General features: G+C 36.4%; 1 protein-coding gene across 1 annotated transcript in view; it reads right to left on the reverse strand.

The window, feature by feature from the left end:
• Positions 1-2,658, reverse strand: part of LOC121330864 (cAMP-specific 3',5'-cyclic phosphodiesterase 4B-like) — an 86,544-nt gene extending 83,886 nt beyond the window's left edge. The window contains exon 1 of the mRNA XM_041277741.1: positions 2,560-2,658. Coding sequence (XP_041133675.1) covers positions 2,560-2,601 — 42 coding nt within the window. The 5' untranslated portion in view covers positions 2,602-2,658. The remainder of the gene's footprint in view (positions 1-2,559) is intronic.
• Between the last annotated feature and the right edge of the window lie 19,356 nt (positions 2,659-22,014).

The raw sequence follows: 22,014 nt of genomic DNA on the forward strand, positions 1-22,014 counted from the left end.
GGGGGGGGGACTTATTGAAACTAATTGCCAATTGTCAGTGATCACTTAGTAAAGGTGACCAATAATGCAGACTTTACTGCACAGACATTCCCTTGCAAGTACAAAACATCCACATCGTTCGTTTTCAAAAAGTTAAAAAGCCATTCGATTGCTCAGAACGCACAACATTTCCAGCAAGTTGTGCACTGTTTAAGCGAGGCATTTCAGAATGATGTGCTTGCCTTTTTTCTGAGATTGTGCCTCGCTCTAAAGCAGCACAAAAGACCCAGATAGCTTTCCATAAGAGAACCCTATGCTTGCACTCACATAATCTGGTTTGTTTATTTATTGTTGTCTAAAACTTTTAAATAGAGGCTCAAGAGCTGTTGTGTTGATCCTATGTTTTTTTTTTTTTTTTTTTTTTATGTATTAATCTTGCATATCACACTGAGCTCTTTTTCACTTGCCATTTTTGAAAGTGTCGCACAGCTTCCGGTGAGGTGGTAAATAACTGCAAGGTATTCTTGTCATTTCTAGCAAATACGAACATCTGATTTCTGTATCAGAATACATGGCAAACAATATTTGTTCAAATATTCAGATTTGTCTCAGCAAACAGATCGTGATATAATATATATATATATAATATATTGGTTAAAAAACAAATATATATATATATATATATATATATATATATATATATATATATATAATATATATATATAAAAGTTTCGTATAACACTATTGATAACACTATGTAACACAATTTTTGTTCATGGTAGTAAGTGTTATTTCCTAATTGCTTATGCCTCAAAAGTATAGAAAATGGATATTATTCCCCACAAACTTTGCTTTTGTGACCAGGACAGTGATATTTTGAAATGTACCTATTTTCCAGAACATTCCAGATAGATTCAGTGCTGAGTAAACTTGGAGTAACTTCTAGAACTTTCTAGTAATATAAATAGTAGTATAAATACAGGGGCCTTAAGCCCACCAGTTCAGTTTAGTTCCAGCTGCCTAAGTGGATACATATCTGCATTTTTCTGAGATGGCATCAAGAGGCTGCAAGCATCCGGCAAACGCATTTTGCTATGTCTGCGGCCAATTTATCAAGACAAGAGCGAAAAAGTACTCAGAGGAAGCATCTGCTAAGATGTGTGAGGCCTACAAGGCATATTTCGGCATGCCTGTCGGGGATCAAGACAAACCCTGGGCACCTCATTTCACCTGCGAGCACTGCAAAAAAACTCTGGAAGGTAAGATGGACAATTGTTGCTCGGAATTTTATGTTATAAAATTTGTTAAAATTTTTAAAATTGTAAAAGTTTTTAATTTTAAAATGTTTTACAATTTTCAATGTTATTGAAAAAATATATCATATATTAAAAATGTTGCGAGAATCTCTTACACATTAGTCATGGGTGAAATAAATGTATTTTTGTAGGATGGTACAGAGGGAAAAAGAGAGCCATGAAGTTCGCATCCCAAGAATTTGGCGGGAACCCACTGATCACTCAGGCAACTGCTACTTCTGCATGGTGGACCCTTCCAAATGTTGGATTGGCAAAAAAAAAAAAAAATATTGTTACACAGTGTAATAAAAAAGTGAGAAAAATGGATTGAATGTCAAGCAGCCTTCCGCAAGGGAGAAGGTAGGAATATGTGTGCTGTGCAGAATGATGACTACGTGCTGAGCTGTATCTGAAGACTGGGTCAGATCCAGGAACAATCCCAGCCAGTCTGGCACCCCAATGACAGGCTGCAAATGAGGAGGGAGGAGGAGGGCCTTGAGCTTTGTATAGAGGAGGCTGCAGAATAATTACATGAATGAGTCCCTGAAAATGACATTGCAGAATGAAAAACATTCTTCCTGCCAAGAGGGACACAATTAGAGCAGTCTCCAACGTCTGGGACTGTGGTCCTAGATCAGCTTAATGCTAACCCTAATCATGACACAAGGAAGCACCATGGCAAAGTGTAGCCTACTGCTTCAGAATAGTAACGGATTTGTATCTATTATGGAAATACAAAAATGTACCCATTGCAACAGATATTATTTGATACATAATCACATGTGATTTATAATAATTGAGAAATGGAAAGAAAGGACCAACATATATACACAACAAAAGTATAAATATATATTCTATGGTAAAAGATACAAGATACAAACTGAATTGTTAAGAAGCCCAGGACACTGCAACAGTGTCACAGAGGAAGGTCTTGAATTGACCGAAACTTTTGTACTTTTTCCCTCTTGCCTTGTTTGTCCAGCACCTTTGGCCTGTACTTTTCTACAAAATAAACGACTCCCTATTTTTGCAGAAACTTGGAGATTTAGCCAATTGTTTTGCTACCACCCATAGCACTCCAACAGAAATGATTCATTATTTTATTTTTATTTTATTTTTTTTAAAAAGGGAACAGGTGGCCAGTGTGTCTTTTCCCCAGGAAAACATGCCTGTCAGATACAGTTTTATCTAAAAGCTTTGAAAGCTCAAATGAAAGCTGACATCACAGCGTTTCACTCAGATTCCATTCAACTTGGAAACACCTGACATGTGGACAGTTACTCACGTCGTCTGGGGACACCTTCAGAACGCTCCTACTTTTCTTCATGGTGGGAAATGGGCCGACGATCGGGGCAGATCCCAATTTGATTAGTCCCAGCAACTCTTCACAAGCATGCACTTCCTGGAGAAAACAGAAATACAAGAAAGGATATTTCAAAGCTGTTCATCAGGGCAGCGCTGCAGAACAGCCACTGGTTAATAAATTCAAATATACCACTGGGATTATATGTTTAAAACTGTTCTTATATGAAGGGAGGTCAATACAGTATTAGTTTACTACAACTGCAGAATGGGCAAAAATGTGTGAGATTCAAAAAGTTTGTATCCTGACTGTGGCAGAGCAAAGCTCTGCCCTTTTTAAATTGGCAGGGATGGGGTTAATTTCCCCTACCTGCCTGGGTTTATTATGTTCAGGTGGCTGGGGTTGATTAGTTGATTAGGTTAATTAATGATCAATCAGCGCCCAGCCACCTGACATAAAAGGAGGCCTCTGCTTCTCATTTGGGAGGAGGGAGCTGAGGAAGCAGGTTTGTGTTTGTGATTTGTGATTTGTGATTTGTGATTTGTGATTTGTGATTTGTGATTTGTGATTTGTGATTTGTGAATCCAGTGAAGGCATTGCCCAGCCTGGAAACCTTAATTTTGTAAGTTTTGTTTTGTTGTCTTTCTTTTTGTGTTTAAAGATTTTTATTGTGCACTTTATTTTTGTGTTTATTTATAATAAAATTAGGATTTTTTGAACTGCAGTCTGTCTCTGGGCCTCTATCCACTCACCAGCCTGCCACACTGACAAACAACTGTTATTCCTGTGTGTGCCCTACAGTGTATTCACTGTACAGTATGTGGTATACCTTGTGGAATAAGGTGCATAAGCAGTGATGGATTTTCATAATGCAGTGCTCAATCCCCACAACCACATGCAACATTCAAAGCATAAGCAGATCGACAGCGAGAACTGGATTTGAAACAGATGTGTTGGTCTTTATGTTATTATTTGCTGTACAATAAATGTACTCCATTTTTAAAACATACAATAAAACGTTACACGCACGAACATTTCTAAGTTAAATAATTAAACTCCATCTGTTCTTATTCCTCGCAGGCTCCCACAGCCCTTAGCACAGCTCTATTGCAATTAATTGCTCTAGAACTACCAACCAATCCATCAGTCTTCAGCATTAGTGTTATTAAACTGAGACCAGAAGAGACATTTAAAATGAAAAGAATGACTTTCCAGTTGTATTAAACTGTGGAGCTTGCAAGTAATCCCTTGGGGCTTTGTTTTTCTTATCACTATTTTTGTCTAAAAGATTCAACTGTATGTTTCCTTGTTCACTGTATTCCTTTTTAAATTAAATTAATCTGCTTTCATAATATAATGCAATGTATTAAAGAGCTATGATTAGTAAAAGATTCCTGCAAAAGATTAAAAGGTCCATGAAAAACTATGTGGCTCAATAAATCCCCGACTGAAGTTACACCACCTGTCAGCTTTATTACCAGCAGTAGGATTATGATTTCCAGTGCAATATACAGCTCTGTTTAAAGGCTTTGCATCACCTGGAATTATTGAGACATTTAAAAACAATAATAAACTATGTGAACATAATTTAGATATTTTATTTAATATCATGTAATCAAAGAAACTACAAACGGATATTGCAAAAGTCTACCGGAGTACAGTATTTCATATTAGATTTCGAAATGTCACATTGTTCCATTTTTGGCAGTTTTTTGTTAAGTATGGAAAACTACAAAGCGGTATGTAATCCAATATTTTAATGTAACATTATTCAGCAGGTTTCATTCAGCTTTATGAAGCACAATTAGTTAATTCTATAGAGTGGCTGCAAAACTGTTGGCCACAGCTGTATGATACATTTTTAAAAAGGACAATAACAGATATCTGGCACTTGTGATTTCAACTAAACAAAGCAGAAGCTTAATTGTCTGCATTCATTGGACTCTGTGCTCACTTCCAGCAGGAACCCCAATCAGGATTTCTAGAACAATGTATGGATAGCATCAATATTCTGCTCACATGAAACACCACTGCATTCTGTCTGTGTACTACAGCTCCCCGTCTTGTGGGTATAATTTGGAGATAAGACTTTTCATAAACCGAGACGGAGCGTGAAATATTAAAGCTTTGCAATGAGATCAAGCTTGTTTTCCTCTTTCAAAGGAACTCTCTAAGCAGTGTTATTTGAGACTACACGTCAAACACCTGCTTGAGTTATATTCCAGCTGAAAAGAGTGCACGGGACAGGATTTGGGTTTTTTATTTCAACTGAAGTTGATAAGTACCAGCCTCCAGAGGGTTGCCAGAGTTACAGAGTCGGAGGGCAGGATCAAGGCTTCAACTAAAGTTTCAGTGGATCTTTAAATGTTTAATAATGATAAAGGTCCTCCAATAGCTTACTACAAGCTTCAACATGAACCTCTTTGCACCTGCAAACTGGGCATTCAGTATTTCGATTGGGTGCAGCTTGGGAGTGCAACCACAAAATCCCAATATATCAGTATGTCAGAGAGTGAATACATGTTCCTTATGGATCTATTTTGTTTTACAAAACATCTCAACACAAACTGCACTGGTCCTCACAAACAAATTTAGAGGCTGATTAATAGACATGTCTCTGGAGATTGGGATTAGTATTCTCCAAAGTGCGACTCCAAAGGATTTGCTTACTTATCAGTACGATAACTCCTGACACCTTATTCAAAGAAACACACTCTGAGTCTGCTCTACAAATCTGTCTGGCTGCCAGAGGAAAAACAGAAGCCGACTGTGCCAGGGATTGGAACAGACGCTACAACCTATCAAGCCTAAAAATATAAAACCACTGAATAAGCAGAACCATCATCCTGGGGAGAAGCATTTGGAAAAAAAATGTGCTTCACATAGAGCGACATTTTAGTTCTATTGGATTTGTTTTTCTCCTATGTACTGTATATTTAAAGTCTTGGATTCAATGCATTTTTAATATTGTATGTATCTAACGCAATGTTCTCCTTGCTCCACTGAGCAATACAATCAATGTGAGGGCTCTATTCCAGCTTTTTACAAAGACCATGCCTATAAAAAACAAACAACTCATTAAAGCTGAAATGAGCAAAGGATAACACAAGTAACGCTGTGAACTTGATTCCAGTTATATAGATAATACTAACTGACCTGCAGACTTGTTTAGTCACTACTAAAAACCACTTACTATAGTCAAATAAAAGCTTTACTCATAATGAAACTACGCTAGACAAAAAAAAACATTTCCAGGGTACTCTGAAGAAACAACTCATTAAAAAGAAAAACAATGCAGTGGTCCTTTTCACAGCATACCTGATGCCTCCCTGCTGTTTAGCTGGGACGCATCAATACTAATTTGACATTGACTTTGACATTACAGCTACAGTGTTATTTGTCATTATCTATTACTTTGTACGAAGGGCATGTATATGGGTGAAATTGATTTGATTTAATTCTCCTGGCCTAACTTCTGACCTTTTCAACCACAGATCTACATTAACAATGCTGTGCAGCGTGACTAGACAGACTTTAAAACATAGTGCTGACAAGCAGACCTTGCAGCATTTGCCATCATTTAAAACAATTGCACATTAACAGCGTTTGTGACAGAGTTCTTCAATCTAAAGAAATATCTCTGGTTTGGAATTTCAACCAGAACTGTCTTTTTCTGTTGAAGGTTATGGCGATAGTAGATTAGAAGAAAAATAAGATACTGTGCTTGCCTCCTTGTTCCTTCCATTTCCTTTTAGGTGGGTTTGCTTGAATACAAAAGCAATTATATCATGATTTACGGGAAAAAAGACCATTATATTATTACAGTTCGTATGTTTAAAGAAAGCACTGATCTTAAAGCAGGATGTGTAGAATATGTATTGTCATAGAACTTGGTAAACTTTGCTGGCAGACACACCTACAGACATCTGATGAGTATTACTGTAAATCATCCACTTTAGAGAATGTATGCTAAAATAGGATGACCTTTGAAATGAAATGAAATGCACTATAGATTATAATACAACGCTGTCACAGAGACTCAAAGTATAATCTCACCTAATTTGGGATTTTATTAAAATATTCTCCGTTTAGGTGCATGGATCAAAACATAAAAAAAAAAAAAAAAATTATTTTAATAAATAAATTTAATGGTAATATAATTAAATGGTAGTCCACTTAGGTGTCACATTCCTATTTTATTATATATATATATATATATATATAAGATTTATATATATATATATATATATATATATATATATATATATATATATATATATTATTTATTATTTTCAGTGAGGAACATGATTTTCTGTAACCTAAACCTGGATTCTATATTTACAAAATGCAACTTCAGTACCATTAATGCATGCTGCCTTGAATAAAATGCTTTATGTTGGCTAACCATAAGGCAATCTACTATGCTAGTTATTAATGACTAGCATGCCAATTAAATGCAATTACCAGTGCAGGTTAGAGTAGCAGAGCTTTTGTTTTGAAAATGTGATTAGTCATTTGTGCTGTCAGACTTTATCTTTCTACATTTTTTATGGATTTTTCCAGTGAAATTATCTTTTACAGATCTGACAGATAAATTTATGAAGAACGGCAGCAGCTTTCAGTGCAACAGCTTTGACACTGAGCCCATTACTTAAATGTTTTCCTTATAATATTGAGTGTTTTTGAAGTTGTGAATGACCGGTGAAACAAGACTACATTCTTCACATGTAGATGAGACTGAAATATAGATCAGTTTCCTTTATCCAATTTACGCAAGCAAGCATCTGACCTCAGAACCGACTGAAACACTATCAGGATAATCACATATTTTAAAGCAGTTTGAAGTACACATGTTTTTGTACATTATATTTGAGGCATGCACCAGGTTTGGGCATATTAGCTCACACTTGCAATTCTGATTTCCATCTACAGTACATTTGCTTATAAAATGTTTTGTTTAAAATAAATTAGATTTTGCAAGGCCATTTAACGCCATAAATGAAGCAAACAAACATGGAAGGGCAAAACAATATCTTGTTCACCTGCTCTGCTGCTGGTTGTGTGCACAATCTTTCCCAGTTGTGGAAAAAGACATTGTAAACATAGTTAACCCTGCCAACATCAATCTGCACAGCCCCGATGGAAGCCGATAGCTCATTCAATTGTTCACTAAATTAGACTAAACAGCTCCTTTGGTTTTACATCTATTTTATGATGGACTGTATTAAGTTCTGGATACTTTATACTACAACCAGACTTACAAATAAACGCCTTGGGTCCTGTTCACAAAACTTGAAGGCCTGTTTTAAGTGACATCTTGAAGATATACATATATTAGGTTGAACGGTGATTTTGGAAATTACAATCAACTTTAGAACTGTCATGAAGTGCAAACTTGACTTGATTAAATCAAAACATTCCCTAAAACTGCCCTATAGTTTTGTGAATCGGGCCCTATATGGCCTTTCTGCATTCATTACCGGGGAGTCATTGCTGAACAAATGAACTGCAGCTGAATTCCGTCACGCATGCCTGCCGGAACTCTGTTCAAACAGGAAGCAGGTGGGAACGAGACTGTTGTAACCCCCTACTCTATTTTTAGACATATAGTGTAAAATCCTTATCTTAATTCTGCATGTGTAGCAACAGACAGCTTATGCCATTGATGTTCCCATCCCCTTAATGGGATTATGCAAATTGCATTCACTTTTGACAAGACAGTCTGAGATGTGGCTAGGGGCACATGGATACTTGTTGTACAGTACATGTTACTCTGTAAGACAACAAGGGAGTCAAATCAACGTGTAGTTATCCAACAGCCTTCTTCATACAGTACTGTATGTTTTACCTATGCACTTACTGTACCTTGTCGTTCTGTCAGCGATTTCAACTTATGATTATTACAAATGATTTAACATTTTGATATATGTTTCATTCCTCCAATCCAACAAATGAATAAGCAAAGTCTGATTTGTCAATGTATCCCTCACTTAATTTTAAAAGCAATCCATAAATCCGGAGACTGAATTGCCTGCAGTGTTATTGACGCAGCTTCGTGGAGGAAAACAAAAAAAAAACTCAATATTTTCATACACCACTTATTAAACAGTCTGTATCAATGCTCAAAGCAAATAGATTTTCTCCATGTTTTGTTTCACGGTCACTGAAATTGAAAACAAACTAACAGAAGCACAGGAGAAGGGGGTGGGGGGGAGCTGGGAAGAGAGACGTGAAAATTGCCTTGAATGTAAAACCAGCTGGACCCTGCTGACTTGACTGTAGTTATGTGCTTGTGAAGGTAATTTACAGTTTAACTCAGTAGGACATCCACACAAACAGTTGTCTCCTGGATAGGATAACATAAATATAATAATGGTATGGTACATGGTCAAAGTTAAGTTACACCTTTACATTACCCTCATAATGAGTTTCAGTTGTGAGTGTGCCGTAGGATAGCGCTCTGAGGGGTCCTAATAGGCCATTCTTAGGAGCATCACAGCAATAATGTATATTGCACTCAAACATAATCATCATACCTAAGTAAATTACTTTCTATACATGGTCAATAACACCCTCACTGAGGTTTGCATATGCTTTAATTTCATATTTAAGATGGAAAGGACTAACCTAAAACGCACAAGATATTATTATTTAAAAATGTACAACATAGATGAGAGACCTTATCTGCAGTATTTGTCTAGTCTGTTTTCAACATGGTTATTGAGCAAACAGATCAAAGAAAATGATCAAAGACAACCTGTAGGCATGAGTTTGTCTGTGATTATGTTTATGCCCCAGCGAATAACTGAAATTGCTGAGATGTGAAAACCGGTGAAACAAGACTACATTCTTCACATGTAGATGAGACTGAAATTGCTGTAATATTGATAATAACTGTAGAGCTCTGCCCCAATCAATCCCTGCGGCCGTCATCTATAGAACTGGTATCGAGAAGAGCACACGTGCGAGAAGTGTTGAGACGAAGAAGGAAGACAAACACATAAACACATTACTTAACACAATAAAGTTACCAGACCAGAAATAAAACCCACACATTTCATTCTGGAGCTTTTAGAATTGTGTTAAACAATTAAACAGCTAAAGAACCCATATCTTCATATGGATTGGCATAAAGGACCACATTCATAAAGCTTTCATTTCTGCGTTACTTAACGGATGTTTTAATATTCATGGAAATGTTCTGTTAAAGAACTGATATGAGCTTTGCACCAAGAGTTCACGAGCAAAGAAAGAAAAAAATAAAACGCCAATTACAATTCTCAACTAATGTATTATTGTACATAATTTGTTATCTTAACTTGATGCATCCTATTTGTTATTGTATTCTATTAGTATTATTGCACTTACTGTAAACTATATATATATACTGTATTTAAAAATGAATCTTTTATTGTAACCCTGTGCCGCCCCGTAATACCTGGATAAAGGCATCTGCCAAAGAAAGAAAGAAAGAAGAAAGAAAGAGCAGCACCAGCTTAATTAATTCGATAATAACTAGAGGTCATTTCCATGAAAAAAATAAACCACATGAAAGAAAAACAATACACCTTCATGCTTTGTAGTTTTAAATAACGCTTGACATTAATGGCTCTTTCAACCTCTAATCAGATTTGGAGTAAGATAAAAGACTAAATGGGCGCATTCATCTCAAACTTTTGCATCTATTTGCGCAGTGAACAGAAAGCCTGACCGGCCTCTCATTACAGTATAAAGAGTACAGCCACCCTGTTATAGGCTAATTGTTAGGTTTTCCCCTTGGACAATGTCATTTCTTGTAATAATGTAGTTTAAATTGCGAGAGTACGCATCTCATTTGTTAATGTGGTCATTAAAACCAAGTTAGACATCATTAACATCAATCAGTGTACAGCACAACCTTCAAAACAGTCACTGCTACAAACAGGAAAACGAACAGCATTCACCAAGAGCCTTTTCATAGCCTGTGTTTTAATGTTATACTCAGTGCTCGGAACGAACAGACTAATGTGCACAATATGAAAACTGAACTCAACCTTGAGACAGCTGAAGCACATACTTTACTGACCCTGTGCACATTTACACTAACAGTGGTTCTCTTATTGGCATGCATATAGATTTAACCATATCTTTAAATAATTAACTAAAGGCAACATAATAAATGAAAAGTATGGCATTAACTGTTACATTAGTTATTGACGGTACTTATAAATCCAGTGGTGGCATTTTCAGTTGTCACCTACTTTATCATCTGGAGCAAATACAGTTAAGGGCTGTCTGCCAAACCTGTCGCATTGATTATCAGCCTGTCAGTCAATAACTGATCATCTCAGCGATCAATACAAAACATCACGCTACAGTGTCAAGAATTCTATTGAATGTGCGAGGGGGGGCGAATGTAAGGCGGAAATCTGCAGAGAAACACCAAATGATCTGCATCCCTTTTAATACTGTCTCTTAACAGTGACCCACAACTCACTGACACTGGCACAGCATGGCATTGGTGAGACATTTCCACCAGGGCATATCTGCCCTTAAAGCCACTGAAATGAAAAACCGAAGGAAGATCATTTAAATGTGAGAAATGGTTGTTCAGAGACCATATTCCAACCAGCACAAAAGTGACGTGTATTAATGAAATGTAGTTTATTACAGATTAAACGGCACACAGGCAGCAACTTCTGTAGAATATCTGGACTTTCTGACATCCTTTGGAATATATTCTGCTGTAACAAACACAAGGTTTTCTTTTCTTAAGATTAATAAGGCTCCCCCCCCCCTTTTCTTTTTTTAGGCAAATGATTGAAGCTAAAAATGAAAAATTATATCTGCTGTACACTGGCTTCATTTCAGAACCATAGCGCCTTGAGTATTCTTAGATGAAAATATGAATAATTAAGTTCTGTAATATAGCAGGAACTTTCTATTTTATTTAAAGCACTGTAGCACTGTTGTATAAACCTTTAGAAAAAAAATGTATCATGTGTTATGTGAATTCCAAATCTACAGCACTGGTCACCATATTGCGATATCCTTGTAAAACAACTAAGAGCACTCAAGGATTAAAATAAAGGTTTAAGGAAGCTAAGCTACACGCTTGTTTGTTTTGGTTACTGTAGTGGTGATTGGGGGACATTTTGAATGTCAGGTTATTGTGTGGGAGTTTATACTGTCCATCGTTTACTGCAAGTGAATCACTTTAACACAAACGCGCCTGTTCTAAGCGGTGACGACTGTGTGTGTGTGTGTGTGTGTGTGTGTGTGTGTGTGTGTGTGTAGTATATATATATATATATATATATATATTAGTTTTTCTTGTGAGATCACGTGACCCCTCATACATACTCATACACGACAGAAGACCTTGAATCTTTATGGTATGAATAGAAATCCAATATAACCTGGCTGAAAACTATTGGATTGACAAGGCTTCATATTTATATTGTGTGCAGGGTCAGTTCAGCTGTTCCTCTCACTGTAGTCAGAAAACTTGAAGATTGCCTTAAACACTAATTCAACATGCTTCAAATTATATTCTACCATGACATATCACATTACAGTTATAACATTATCCTGAGATAATTAAGATTAAACAGCAATATATCGGTATACTAAAAATAAATACACCATCACTCAGTTTAAGGTTAATGTCTTTTTACCAACAATTAATATTAATCACAGTCTATCATTGTATGACCGATATATAAAATTGCCACAATTTATAAACATATTAAATTGTAAGTTGATAGCCTAATACAGAACTAAAGTAATATTTACCACGTCTGGACAAATTCCCCCCTCCAAATTAGTATGGTGTTTGTGGTTGTCAAGAAAAAGCTCGGAACTAATCTCTGACTGGTTTATATAGGCTCTGTCTGAGCCCACTGTGATGCTGTTGGGTGTGGGTGCTTTCTGGGTGTGGCTACCTTCAGGGTCTGATATTCCTGTTCTTCTCTACAGCATTTCTCTCTTCTCTGACCTAATTCAGATGTTTCTAGAACACATACCAATCTGAAATGGTTCAAACAGCAATACAGTGGGTGTCTCAGTGGTCTTTTCTTCAATTTGGCAGGGAATGATCCTAGCTATATCACAAGTTGAGAAATTGTGCTCAGGATATGTCTAGATTGCAGATATATTTTTTAGGTATAACATACTGTACACATACAGCTGTTACAGCACTGTGTACAGCTGATCTGCAGTACAGAAGACAAGTACACTTTGTAACTACTATTCATATTATCATATTGATGGTCTTGGAAATAGTGCTGTGTTGCAATGATCCCTGGAGGCAGAATGCATGCAAATGTTTATCAGAATTAGCTACAATTTACTGAAGGACTAAGTCCTGTGAAATGCGGCAGCTAAGTAGAAAAGCTCTTAAATATTCATTACAATCCTTACATTCATTATAAAGTTATTGGGTATAACCTCAAAATACCTTTTTAGTTTGCAGTTAACACACAGTAAATTATTATATCTTAATAATGTTTGAGGCATTCCACAAGGTAAGTTGTTCTGCTTAAAAGTCCACCATCTGCCAATAGAGACTTACAGTAGAGCTGCATTTCACATTGGGCAGTTCCAAAGCTTCACAGCTCACTGCAGAATACAATCAGTTCCAAAGCCCCTGAAATGTTTACTGCTAGATTATGCATGGTTCAGTATGCTATCACATAAACAAGCAACAGGGTAGGCCTATAATCAGACAAACAGGCATACATAACAGGCAAAAATAAAAACAAGAACAGTCATTAGAAATCAGTTTGCAAGACATCACCAGATCAGAGTTTACCACCTTATTGTTTAGTATATTAGACTATTCCTAGAGATTTGACAACAAACTCCAGGATAAATACCTTTGAGTGCTCTTAGTTTATTATTTTGATTTTCCAAATACCTTGTCCTTACTGGAATCATTTAGTAAATTACGTTTTATGCAAGTGTATACAGAATATTTATCAAACAATTAGACAACTGTGCCTTTAATGCCATGGAGGCGATGAAATTAAACAGTACCGGTCTCTGTATTTCAATGCTTAGCCTTTGCACGGAGGTAAACTAGGTATTCAATCATCAGTAATGACAGAACAATATTAAGACCCCCATCCCCCTCGCTTCTCATGTTATCCAACTCCGCAGTGCTAGACTTAGAAGTCAAATTATAGAGGTTTTCGTCCACACAGTGCCACAACCCCAATTTTCGAAGAGAGGAAACAAAAGCCACACAGCACAGCAAAGCTGTTGACTAACCTGTCATCCTTCTTTTGTCTGCAGAATCCCTCCTATCTGTTGAAGTTTTCGATTGTAGAAAAAGCAGGTCCTTTAAAGCTAATTTAAAATGACTTCAGCAACATTCTCCTTCTAATTTTACTGAAGAAGCCTGTCTCCGAGTGACATTCGGACTTTGGCACCAGTGAAAATGATTCAGCTGTGTGGGCCCAATTGATTCGAATGGTTCTTTACTCCAGCAAGCTGAGCCTCCCGTACAACGCCTGATACAACAAACAGAAACAGACTTATATTTTCACTTCAATCGCTGATCAACTAGTTTTTGTTTTGTTTTTATCTCCGGCTGACGCTGTATGAGCTGACTACCAATTGCACAAAAAAGTCCCAGGTGTACCAAACCTCATGACTGTTTTTTTTTTGTTTTTGTTTATTTTTTATTTTTTTTATCAATATATTGTTCACCTCAAAACTATACATCAGCCAACAAAGGCTCTAGATAGAAAGATTTCGAGCCGCACTAACTGACATTATACGCACGTGTTTCAGGAGATAACTAGTTCTGTGTATCACATTCTAGCTCAAATATTACAATGCATACTGAAGAGAATTGTGTTTATTTTCCTATCCGTTACATTGTAACACTGCTGGACTGCATGATGTACAGTGCTTACAATACAATGTAAATTGTAGGCTAAACATTTTCCATGATCATCAAAAAAAAAAAAAAAAAATGCATACACACGTTTATATATATATATATACACGTATCCTATTTTAAATAGCTGACTAAAATAGCCTTAATAATAAAAATACGAAACACAGACGGTAGCTGTATCCACGTGTATCTTAGGTATAAGTTTGTGAAAGGTCGCTAAATATCTAAGAATTTGATTTAAAAAGATCAGCTTTATGATCCATTGGATTTTCAAGACGACAGCACGGTTGCACAAAAGAACACCAGATTGGGATACCATCAACACAACAAGAGGCAGACTTACCTCGAAATCACTCTACTGTTCCGAATGACTCCTTCTGTGCTATGTGCAGGACTCCAGACACAAAAACCCAGCTGTTAAGACTCCACCTGGAAACAGCAGTGTCCCTTTGTTCCCCACGCGAGTAAAGTCTTGAGTGGATGTCGCTTTTGTACTCTCCGGTGTGTGGTGTCGTAGTTCACGTGTTCAGACTGGATCGTTGTCACAGCTCCTGGGCGCCCCTAACCTAAACAGCGACACTCTTCGCGGCTTACAGATTCCACTTTGAAATCCCGGGTGGAAAATGATAAGGACCTTTTTATTTTATTTTTCTTCTGTAAATCTTTCTGGAGTTTGCATTTTGAAAGATTGCAGTCCTAAACTACATGCACAGGGTTTATAGACAGTAATTTTCTTGTTTGTTATAGATTGACCTCAGTCGGTTTTGTGATTAAAAGCCTTTTTTCAATAAACCGCTTGCCCATTCAGAGCAAATTACATATGTATTTATCCCCATATTTCTGTAGCAATGTATAGACCCGCATGACGAATCCCGCAAGCTTCAGAAAATAATTCCAGTGATTTTATTTCTGTATGGAACAGGTTACACATCCATCGTCCACTTTGTTTCGTTTCTGTGCTCCATCCAGTATGTTGTTGCCTGCGCCGCTTGCCCGTTAAGTGCAGAGATGGCTTTCTCCTCTATAATCAACAGAACGAAAGCCCTTCTTGGACTGTAGAGAGAAAAGTAAACAGGGCAGTAAACTTGTCATCTTTCAAGACTGCACAGTGTTTACTTTTCTTTCTACCCAGTTGAAGGACTTTTGTCCCAAACATCCTAAAATAAATTATTTCTTAATCATTTAAACCTTGTTGTGTACATCCCAAAAATGTGGGTGTGTATATATATATATAAGTGCACTATAGATCTGTGATATAAGAGCAGCATAGCTCAATGACTTTTGTCCATGGTTTTATCCACACAGTATTGCTAATCTATACATCCACTGCAATGCTTACACCCTAAAATGATTTTTTTGTATTTGTTTTTTCTAATTCTTCAATATTCAATACATGTCTATGCATAACTGTTTCATGTTGCCATTGTTTACTGTGTACAAAAAATACAAACAGAGAAGCTGCGATCTACAAATACACAAATGGTAAGAATGTTGAAAGCATTTTCCACCCTTTAAATTCCAAATAAAATATAAATTAAAACACAGATGACATTCTCCTAAACTAACTGAGCAAGGATCAATAGGGTTACTCCTTGGGCTTTTTTCAATACAACAAATCATAGCACTGCATCTGAAAGCTAGCTAGTATATGTATATCTTATGCTGCTGATATATGGAATTAGATCTTCTTGTACGTTTTTGTAAGATTGTTTTGTTTTCATGTGGTCCGAACAAGACCTCTGGGAATGAACTCCAAGCTGTGTGACATATTGCACTTCAATAACTCCAGTGTACAGCTCTCATTTCTAAGCATCCTTTCAAAGAAGGTTAGCCGTTAGCCTTGGAAGTTTTTCAAAGGACCTAATGCAAACACAGGCAGCCAATGCCTTTGTTGTACTTGGTTGCATTAGCAATAGAAATGACTGTGCTTACATAAAGAGCACTAAACAAGTATCTGAAAGTATAGCAGCTAGGTGATTCGAAGCAGACCTTCTGCGAGATGAGAATGATTGCTAGCCTATTTAATCACAATCCCAGCAGATTTATTTTCAGTTTATTTGACTGCTTTATTATATTCAGCACAGCCACAACGAACAATAGACCCATTTCACCAGGTTATAGTTCTTATAGAGAATCCCTGTTCTGTAAACAAGTGTTAAATAAAATGAAACTTTACAAACCAAATGCTTAATAGTCATTGCACCTTTTCATAAAGTTATACATGATACCACTGTAGATTAAAGAATCATACAAATCAGTATGATGCTTCCAGGTTATGGAAAGAGTCATGACATCATTTCAATTTCAGTATTAGAAATATAACAAGTCTTACTGGTATGCTCAGCTCCCTTTGTGTTCCATATTCTGACAAGTGTCAAGAAAAGAGGAAATTCAACTATGTAAACGAGTATTGGTTCCCGAAAATATTTAGATGAAAGTGGATAAATATGCTTGTATCAAAGAAAGATTACTTTATCAAAAAAAAAAAAAATAGGGGGTACAAACATTCCCAAATATTGGTTCCTAGGGAAAACGAATATTCTTTCCTGGGGGGACAGGTTTTCTCTGACACCGGTACATAATCACACTGTCATCGGAAAATAAAATGAAAGTCTTCACTACAGGTTCCTCTTGTGTCTGTTCACAAAACAGTAACCTCCACTACAGGTTCCTCTTGTGTCTGTTCACAACACAGTAACCTCCACTACAGGTTCCTCTTGTCCTTATATAAACAGCTTCATACAGTGCTTTTGGTCTGTTAGAAACAGTTGTTTTCATTCAAGCTATATACCTGTAGCTTCCACCTATAGCTCTGCTACTAGTGCCAATATACAGATAGTTTTACTGGGAGATTAAATGGAACGTTTTCTTTTTTTTTTAAGTTGGATTAATTGATGGCAGAATTTTACAATGGTGGGGGTCGATTAAAAATGAATGAAGAATTTTATTTGGAAATGACTGCTAATTGGCAATCCATCCTCTGACATTTCTACTCTTTGGAATGTATTGAACCAGAAAAGCAACACGCACACACACACACAAAGTCTGTAAGACCCCTGTCAGGGGTGGCATTCTCTGTTGACTTCTGAGCCCCTGACACAACATTTAAAGAACAAGACAATGTGAATATTCCAATGAACCTTCATTGTCAATTGCTAGAGAAAATGCAATGACATTATTAAGTTTGGATCCTGCTGTGGCCTGCATGTTTTAATGGGGTTCCAGCTAATGCAATACTTTTTAGATAATTATTTGTTCTATTCGTTCTGTAGTTTTGAAAGAAGCATGTGTTATAGTAAGTATTCCAAGTAAAATGAGAGATATTGAAAGGTATGCTCACAGAACTGTGAGGCAGGGAATTAAACAACAGCTGGCCACTACATATAAAGTCTTATGCGTAGTACTTCAGTGTCCTCCATGGGAGAAATCACAAGAAGGATAGATCCAATATTGAATTTGCTCCGGCTCTATACCGTTCTGGCCTTTAATGGGATTAAGGTTGATGATATTGATAATTCACAGTTCAATAAATTATCTACTAATGGGAACTGGTATGTAGCTTTCTCAGTCTGTCTAGAAATGCAATGGAAGAATCTATCATTCCAATTATGGGGCTGGCTTTACAAGAACAGTTCAGTGGGCTTGCAGCTGCCGTTTTTAATTACTATTGCACAGATTGATTGATGGCATGAGGACACCACCCCACACACAGTTCATTAACTTTTGTTCTGCTATTAGAATCTATTTATTCAAAAGACCACAAAGTCATTAGTACTATTGTAGCCATCTCACTTTTTTTTATTTTATTCTGTCAGTAAGTTAATTCATTGGCTTGAAAGCTACACTATTTTCATTGGAAACCCCCCCCCCCCCAAAAAAAAAAATAGCTCTGTACTCAGTGCTTGACATCATCCCCAGAGATAATCTGTACTTTGTTTCCTGGCTTGTCTGGCACTCTAGTGCTACATTTTTATTTATAATAATCATTTGCAAGTTACCAGGCAAACGTATAATTCCGGCACAAAAAAAGGCAACACACAGATAAGAAGGAAGGGGGCTTGCAAAAACATGTTGAAAAAATACAATTTATTACACAATATTAAATGAAAACAAATAATGCCAAACAGATTGAAAGGATAAAATAAATACCGGCAATTAATGCAGCCACATTTTCCTGTCTGAGGACCAAGTCTCATGGTCTCTGACGATAACCTCTTCATGTATAAATAAACCTTGTGTTTTTTCGTTATTTACAGCATTTGTTTTTGTAAAGCTTATCAAATCACAAGCAGAATTATGTCTGTTTTCCAAAGATAAATAAACAAAATGTAGTATTTAATTATAAAAACAGTGAAACCATGTAAAGCTTGTAATGACAGAGGAAAATCACCTGAGAGCAGTACGTGTGTTAGAGAGCTGAGGCAGCGCTCCACCTGCAGCCAAACATGAATTAAATATTTATTTTGCTGTGTTCCTGTGCTCTATGGAGGTTTTTTACATAAAGTACTGCTGGGGTTAGACGGTTTGTCACTAATAATGTTTTGTGGATTATGTTTGAAACAGAGCAGGGCAGGAATGTGTAAACCAGATTAACTGGGGTTATGTGTTCGAGTCTTGAGTGGCTTTTAAAAAACCCGTAAACAAAGGCCAGTGGGAGACTGAGCCTCCTCTCCTAGGTTCAGTAGCTTGGCAGCATTCATTGCTTGTGTTTGGCCGGTGAAAACAGCTCTCTGTTCTTTAGTCTTTCTGGCCAGTAAGAAGTTTGCAGCTATGGGGCGATATTAGAATTTGGCATTTCAAATTGGGCAGGACAACGGAGGGGAAATTAATTGATAAAGAAATAAATGAAGTTACTGAATGAAAAGGCCAGGCAATGATGTATTGTTTAAGAACGGAACTGAATGAGCAACTATGAAAAAATACTGCCACTGTAACTAAGTGCAGTATATATACAAGCTAAGGGTTTTGTGGCAGGTAGAAGTGCTCGTTGAAATGCCAGAACGCCACATGTTTAGTAACACATCAATTTAGAATTCAAATTGATTCATTCTGTTTCATTTTAAAGCCTAATTTTCACACACGTATGTATAGTGCTGTATTATTGCATACTTGAGAAAAAAGAGAGGCAGAATGCACTTGAGAAATGTTAAATTATGATGCAGACTCATAATTAATAATGTTTATGTGTAGGCTGTGATATCGTTACTTGTTGGTCATCTGAGGGTCAACTGAGAAATAATGCCACGTACTGCATCTAATTGATGTGATGTAGTTACTGATGTAGGTTCAAAACCAGAGCATTAGATCATTATGGTTGCCTTTGTACTCTATCACATCTTTTTTTTCAAGGGCATAGTCTGAATGTGAGAATTGTTTTAATGCACAATTGTTGTCCAGTCATGCAAATTGAATATAAGCAGCCAACAGAGTGCATTATGTGTTTCTTTAAATTGAAAAAGTAATGGCAGCATCAGTCATGCAGCATCAGTCATGCATATATATATATATATATCTATATATATTAATATATATATATATATATATATAATATATATATATATATAATAGTAATAAAAAAAATAAAATGGTTAGCTAAATCGTTTTTTTTGATGTGAAGAAACAACATTGTTTAGTCACTAGACACGCACAAAGACAAGTTTGAGTCAAACAAAGGAAAAATACCACGGTTTAGTCTGTGTGTTGAAAATATTCCATGCGATGTCATTATTTTTTTTTTTTTACCTAAATAGCAAAACAAAAACAAAAAAAACAGAAACTGGGTTCTCTTAAAGAGACAAAAGAGCATGTCAAGTCTAACCCAGTGTCCATCGTTCTCTCTCAAGGCATGTGCACAGCTGACGGGGGTGGGGTGGGGGGGGTGCTGTTTGCTTTCATACAGGAGACTTTCACTGTAAACAAGGGAAGCACAGATGGATGAAATTCAGCCAAAATTGAAATGCTGTTCTCTTGGCAAACAAAGAACATCCCAATGATTACTTTGGATACAGAGACTCCGGGAAACCAAATGTAATGCAAAAAACATACGGAATAATGCACACAAATGTGAGTTTGGACATCACTTTGCTCTTTGATATCATGTTGCAGGTTGGTTATTACAGCTCTTCGGTATACTTCTGTAATATCAGATGCCTTCAAACAAGTGTCTTCAGTAGAAGAAAGCAATCCAATAATCTAGGGGTTAAAGCTGAGTTTTCTCCACCGCCCAGGGTTATAAAGCATGATGGATGCTGGTGATAGAACCAAGCTGAGCTAAGTCCTGCTTGGCTGCAGGAAACAGCAAAAAAAAAAAAAAAAAAAAAAAAGCATCTTTATCAGGTTCTGGAGCATTAAAGGATGATAAATGATGCCTTTGAGGGCTTTGATGTTGGCACTCCCTCTGCCTGTCCTAATGTATAGCATATATTCCAAAAGAAAGATGAACTGTAAAAAGCTGCAGTTGATTAATACTATCAGATGAGCCCCTCCTCCTCCAACACATCCCACAAATACACAACCAGCACTTGTTCACATGCCATGCACTTTGAAGCAATTAACTGTGGCTGATTTGAATACTGATTTTAAAAAAGAATAGAAAATAAATGCCTCCTCAAACAGATAAATAATGTGTAGATGTGGTGTTAGCAACCATGTTGAAAATGACATGCCCTTTCATAGAATGGACACGGTCCATTGGAAATGTGCTTTGAAGTACTTTCTTAGGATCCAGAAACAAGGTGCTACAAATTAAAATGAAATACACCCGTCTCGATTCACTTGGCTTAGAAAGTGGTGAAAAGATGTTTTAATTCTTCAGTGGACAAGGATGTTGATGAGAGATTAACAGGTCACCTGTCAAGCAGATGATACGTATTTCATTGATTGCAGTTGGGGGTGCAGACTTGCTGAAATGCTGAAATGCTGTGCCAGTTTTTTAGTTGTTAGTTTCAGATTTGCAGTTTCTTACAGCATGTGTAATGTTAATATAGTATACTCAGATGGCTAATTTCCTGTCAAATTAAATTCTGCTGCATCTCAAGCACACATCTCACACTTAATAACTAGTGGCATGACAGATGTCTCCCTTCATCAAATATGGGCTTCTATTAACACTATAAGGAATTTACATAACACTTTGTGTGTCATATTAATTTCAATAATTCATATATTCTCAGGCAAACATGTTTATCAGACCTTGTTTATCGGATTTGGGTGGCATGTTCATATATAGATATATATATACTATATATTAATCCTCATATATATATATCTCTATATATATATATATATATATATTTTTAATAAAAATATAATATTAAAAATGAAGGGCAGCATTCTGAGCATGCAAGCTATTACCTTCAAGCAATTCTTCTTCTTCCCTGATGCAAAAATATCTGCAGCTGCCCACAGTTAAACTCTTCATGCAACTGTGTGAAAAAAATAACCGCTGGAAAAATTGGAGAAGTCTTAAAGACATAACGTTGAGGCTTGCAAAGAATTATTGAAAAAACTAAAAAATCTTATATGATGTGACACTACCTACTATACTACGATAC

This window comes from Polyodon spathula, chromosome 18 (genome assembly GCF_017654505.1).
Source record: "Polyodon spathula isolate WHYD16114869_AA chromosome 18, ASM1765450v1, whole genome shotgun sequence".
NCBI classification, from domain to species: Eukaryota; Metazoa; Chordata; class Actinopteri; order Acipenseriformes; family Polyodontidae; genus Polyodon; species Polyodon spathula.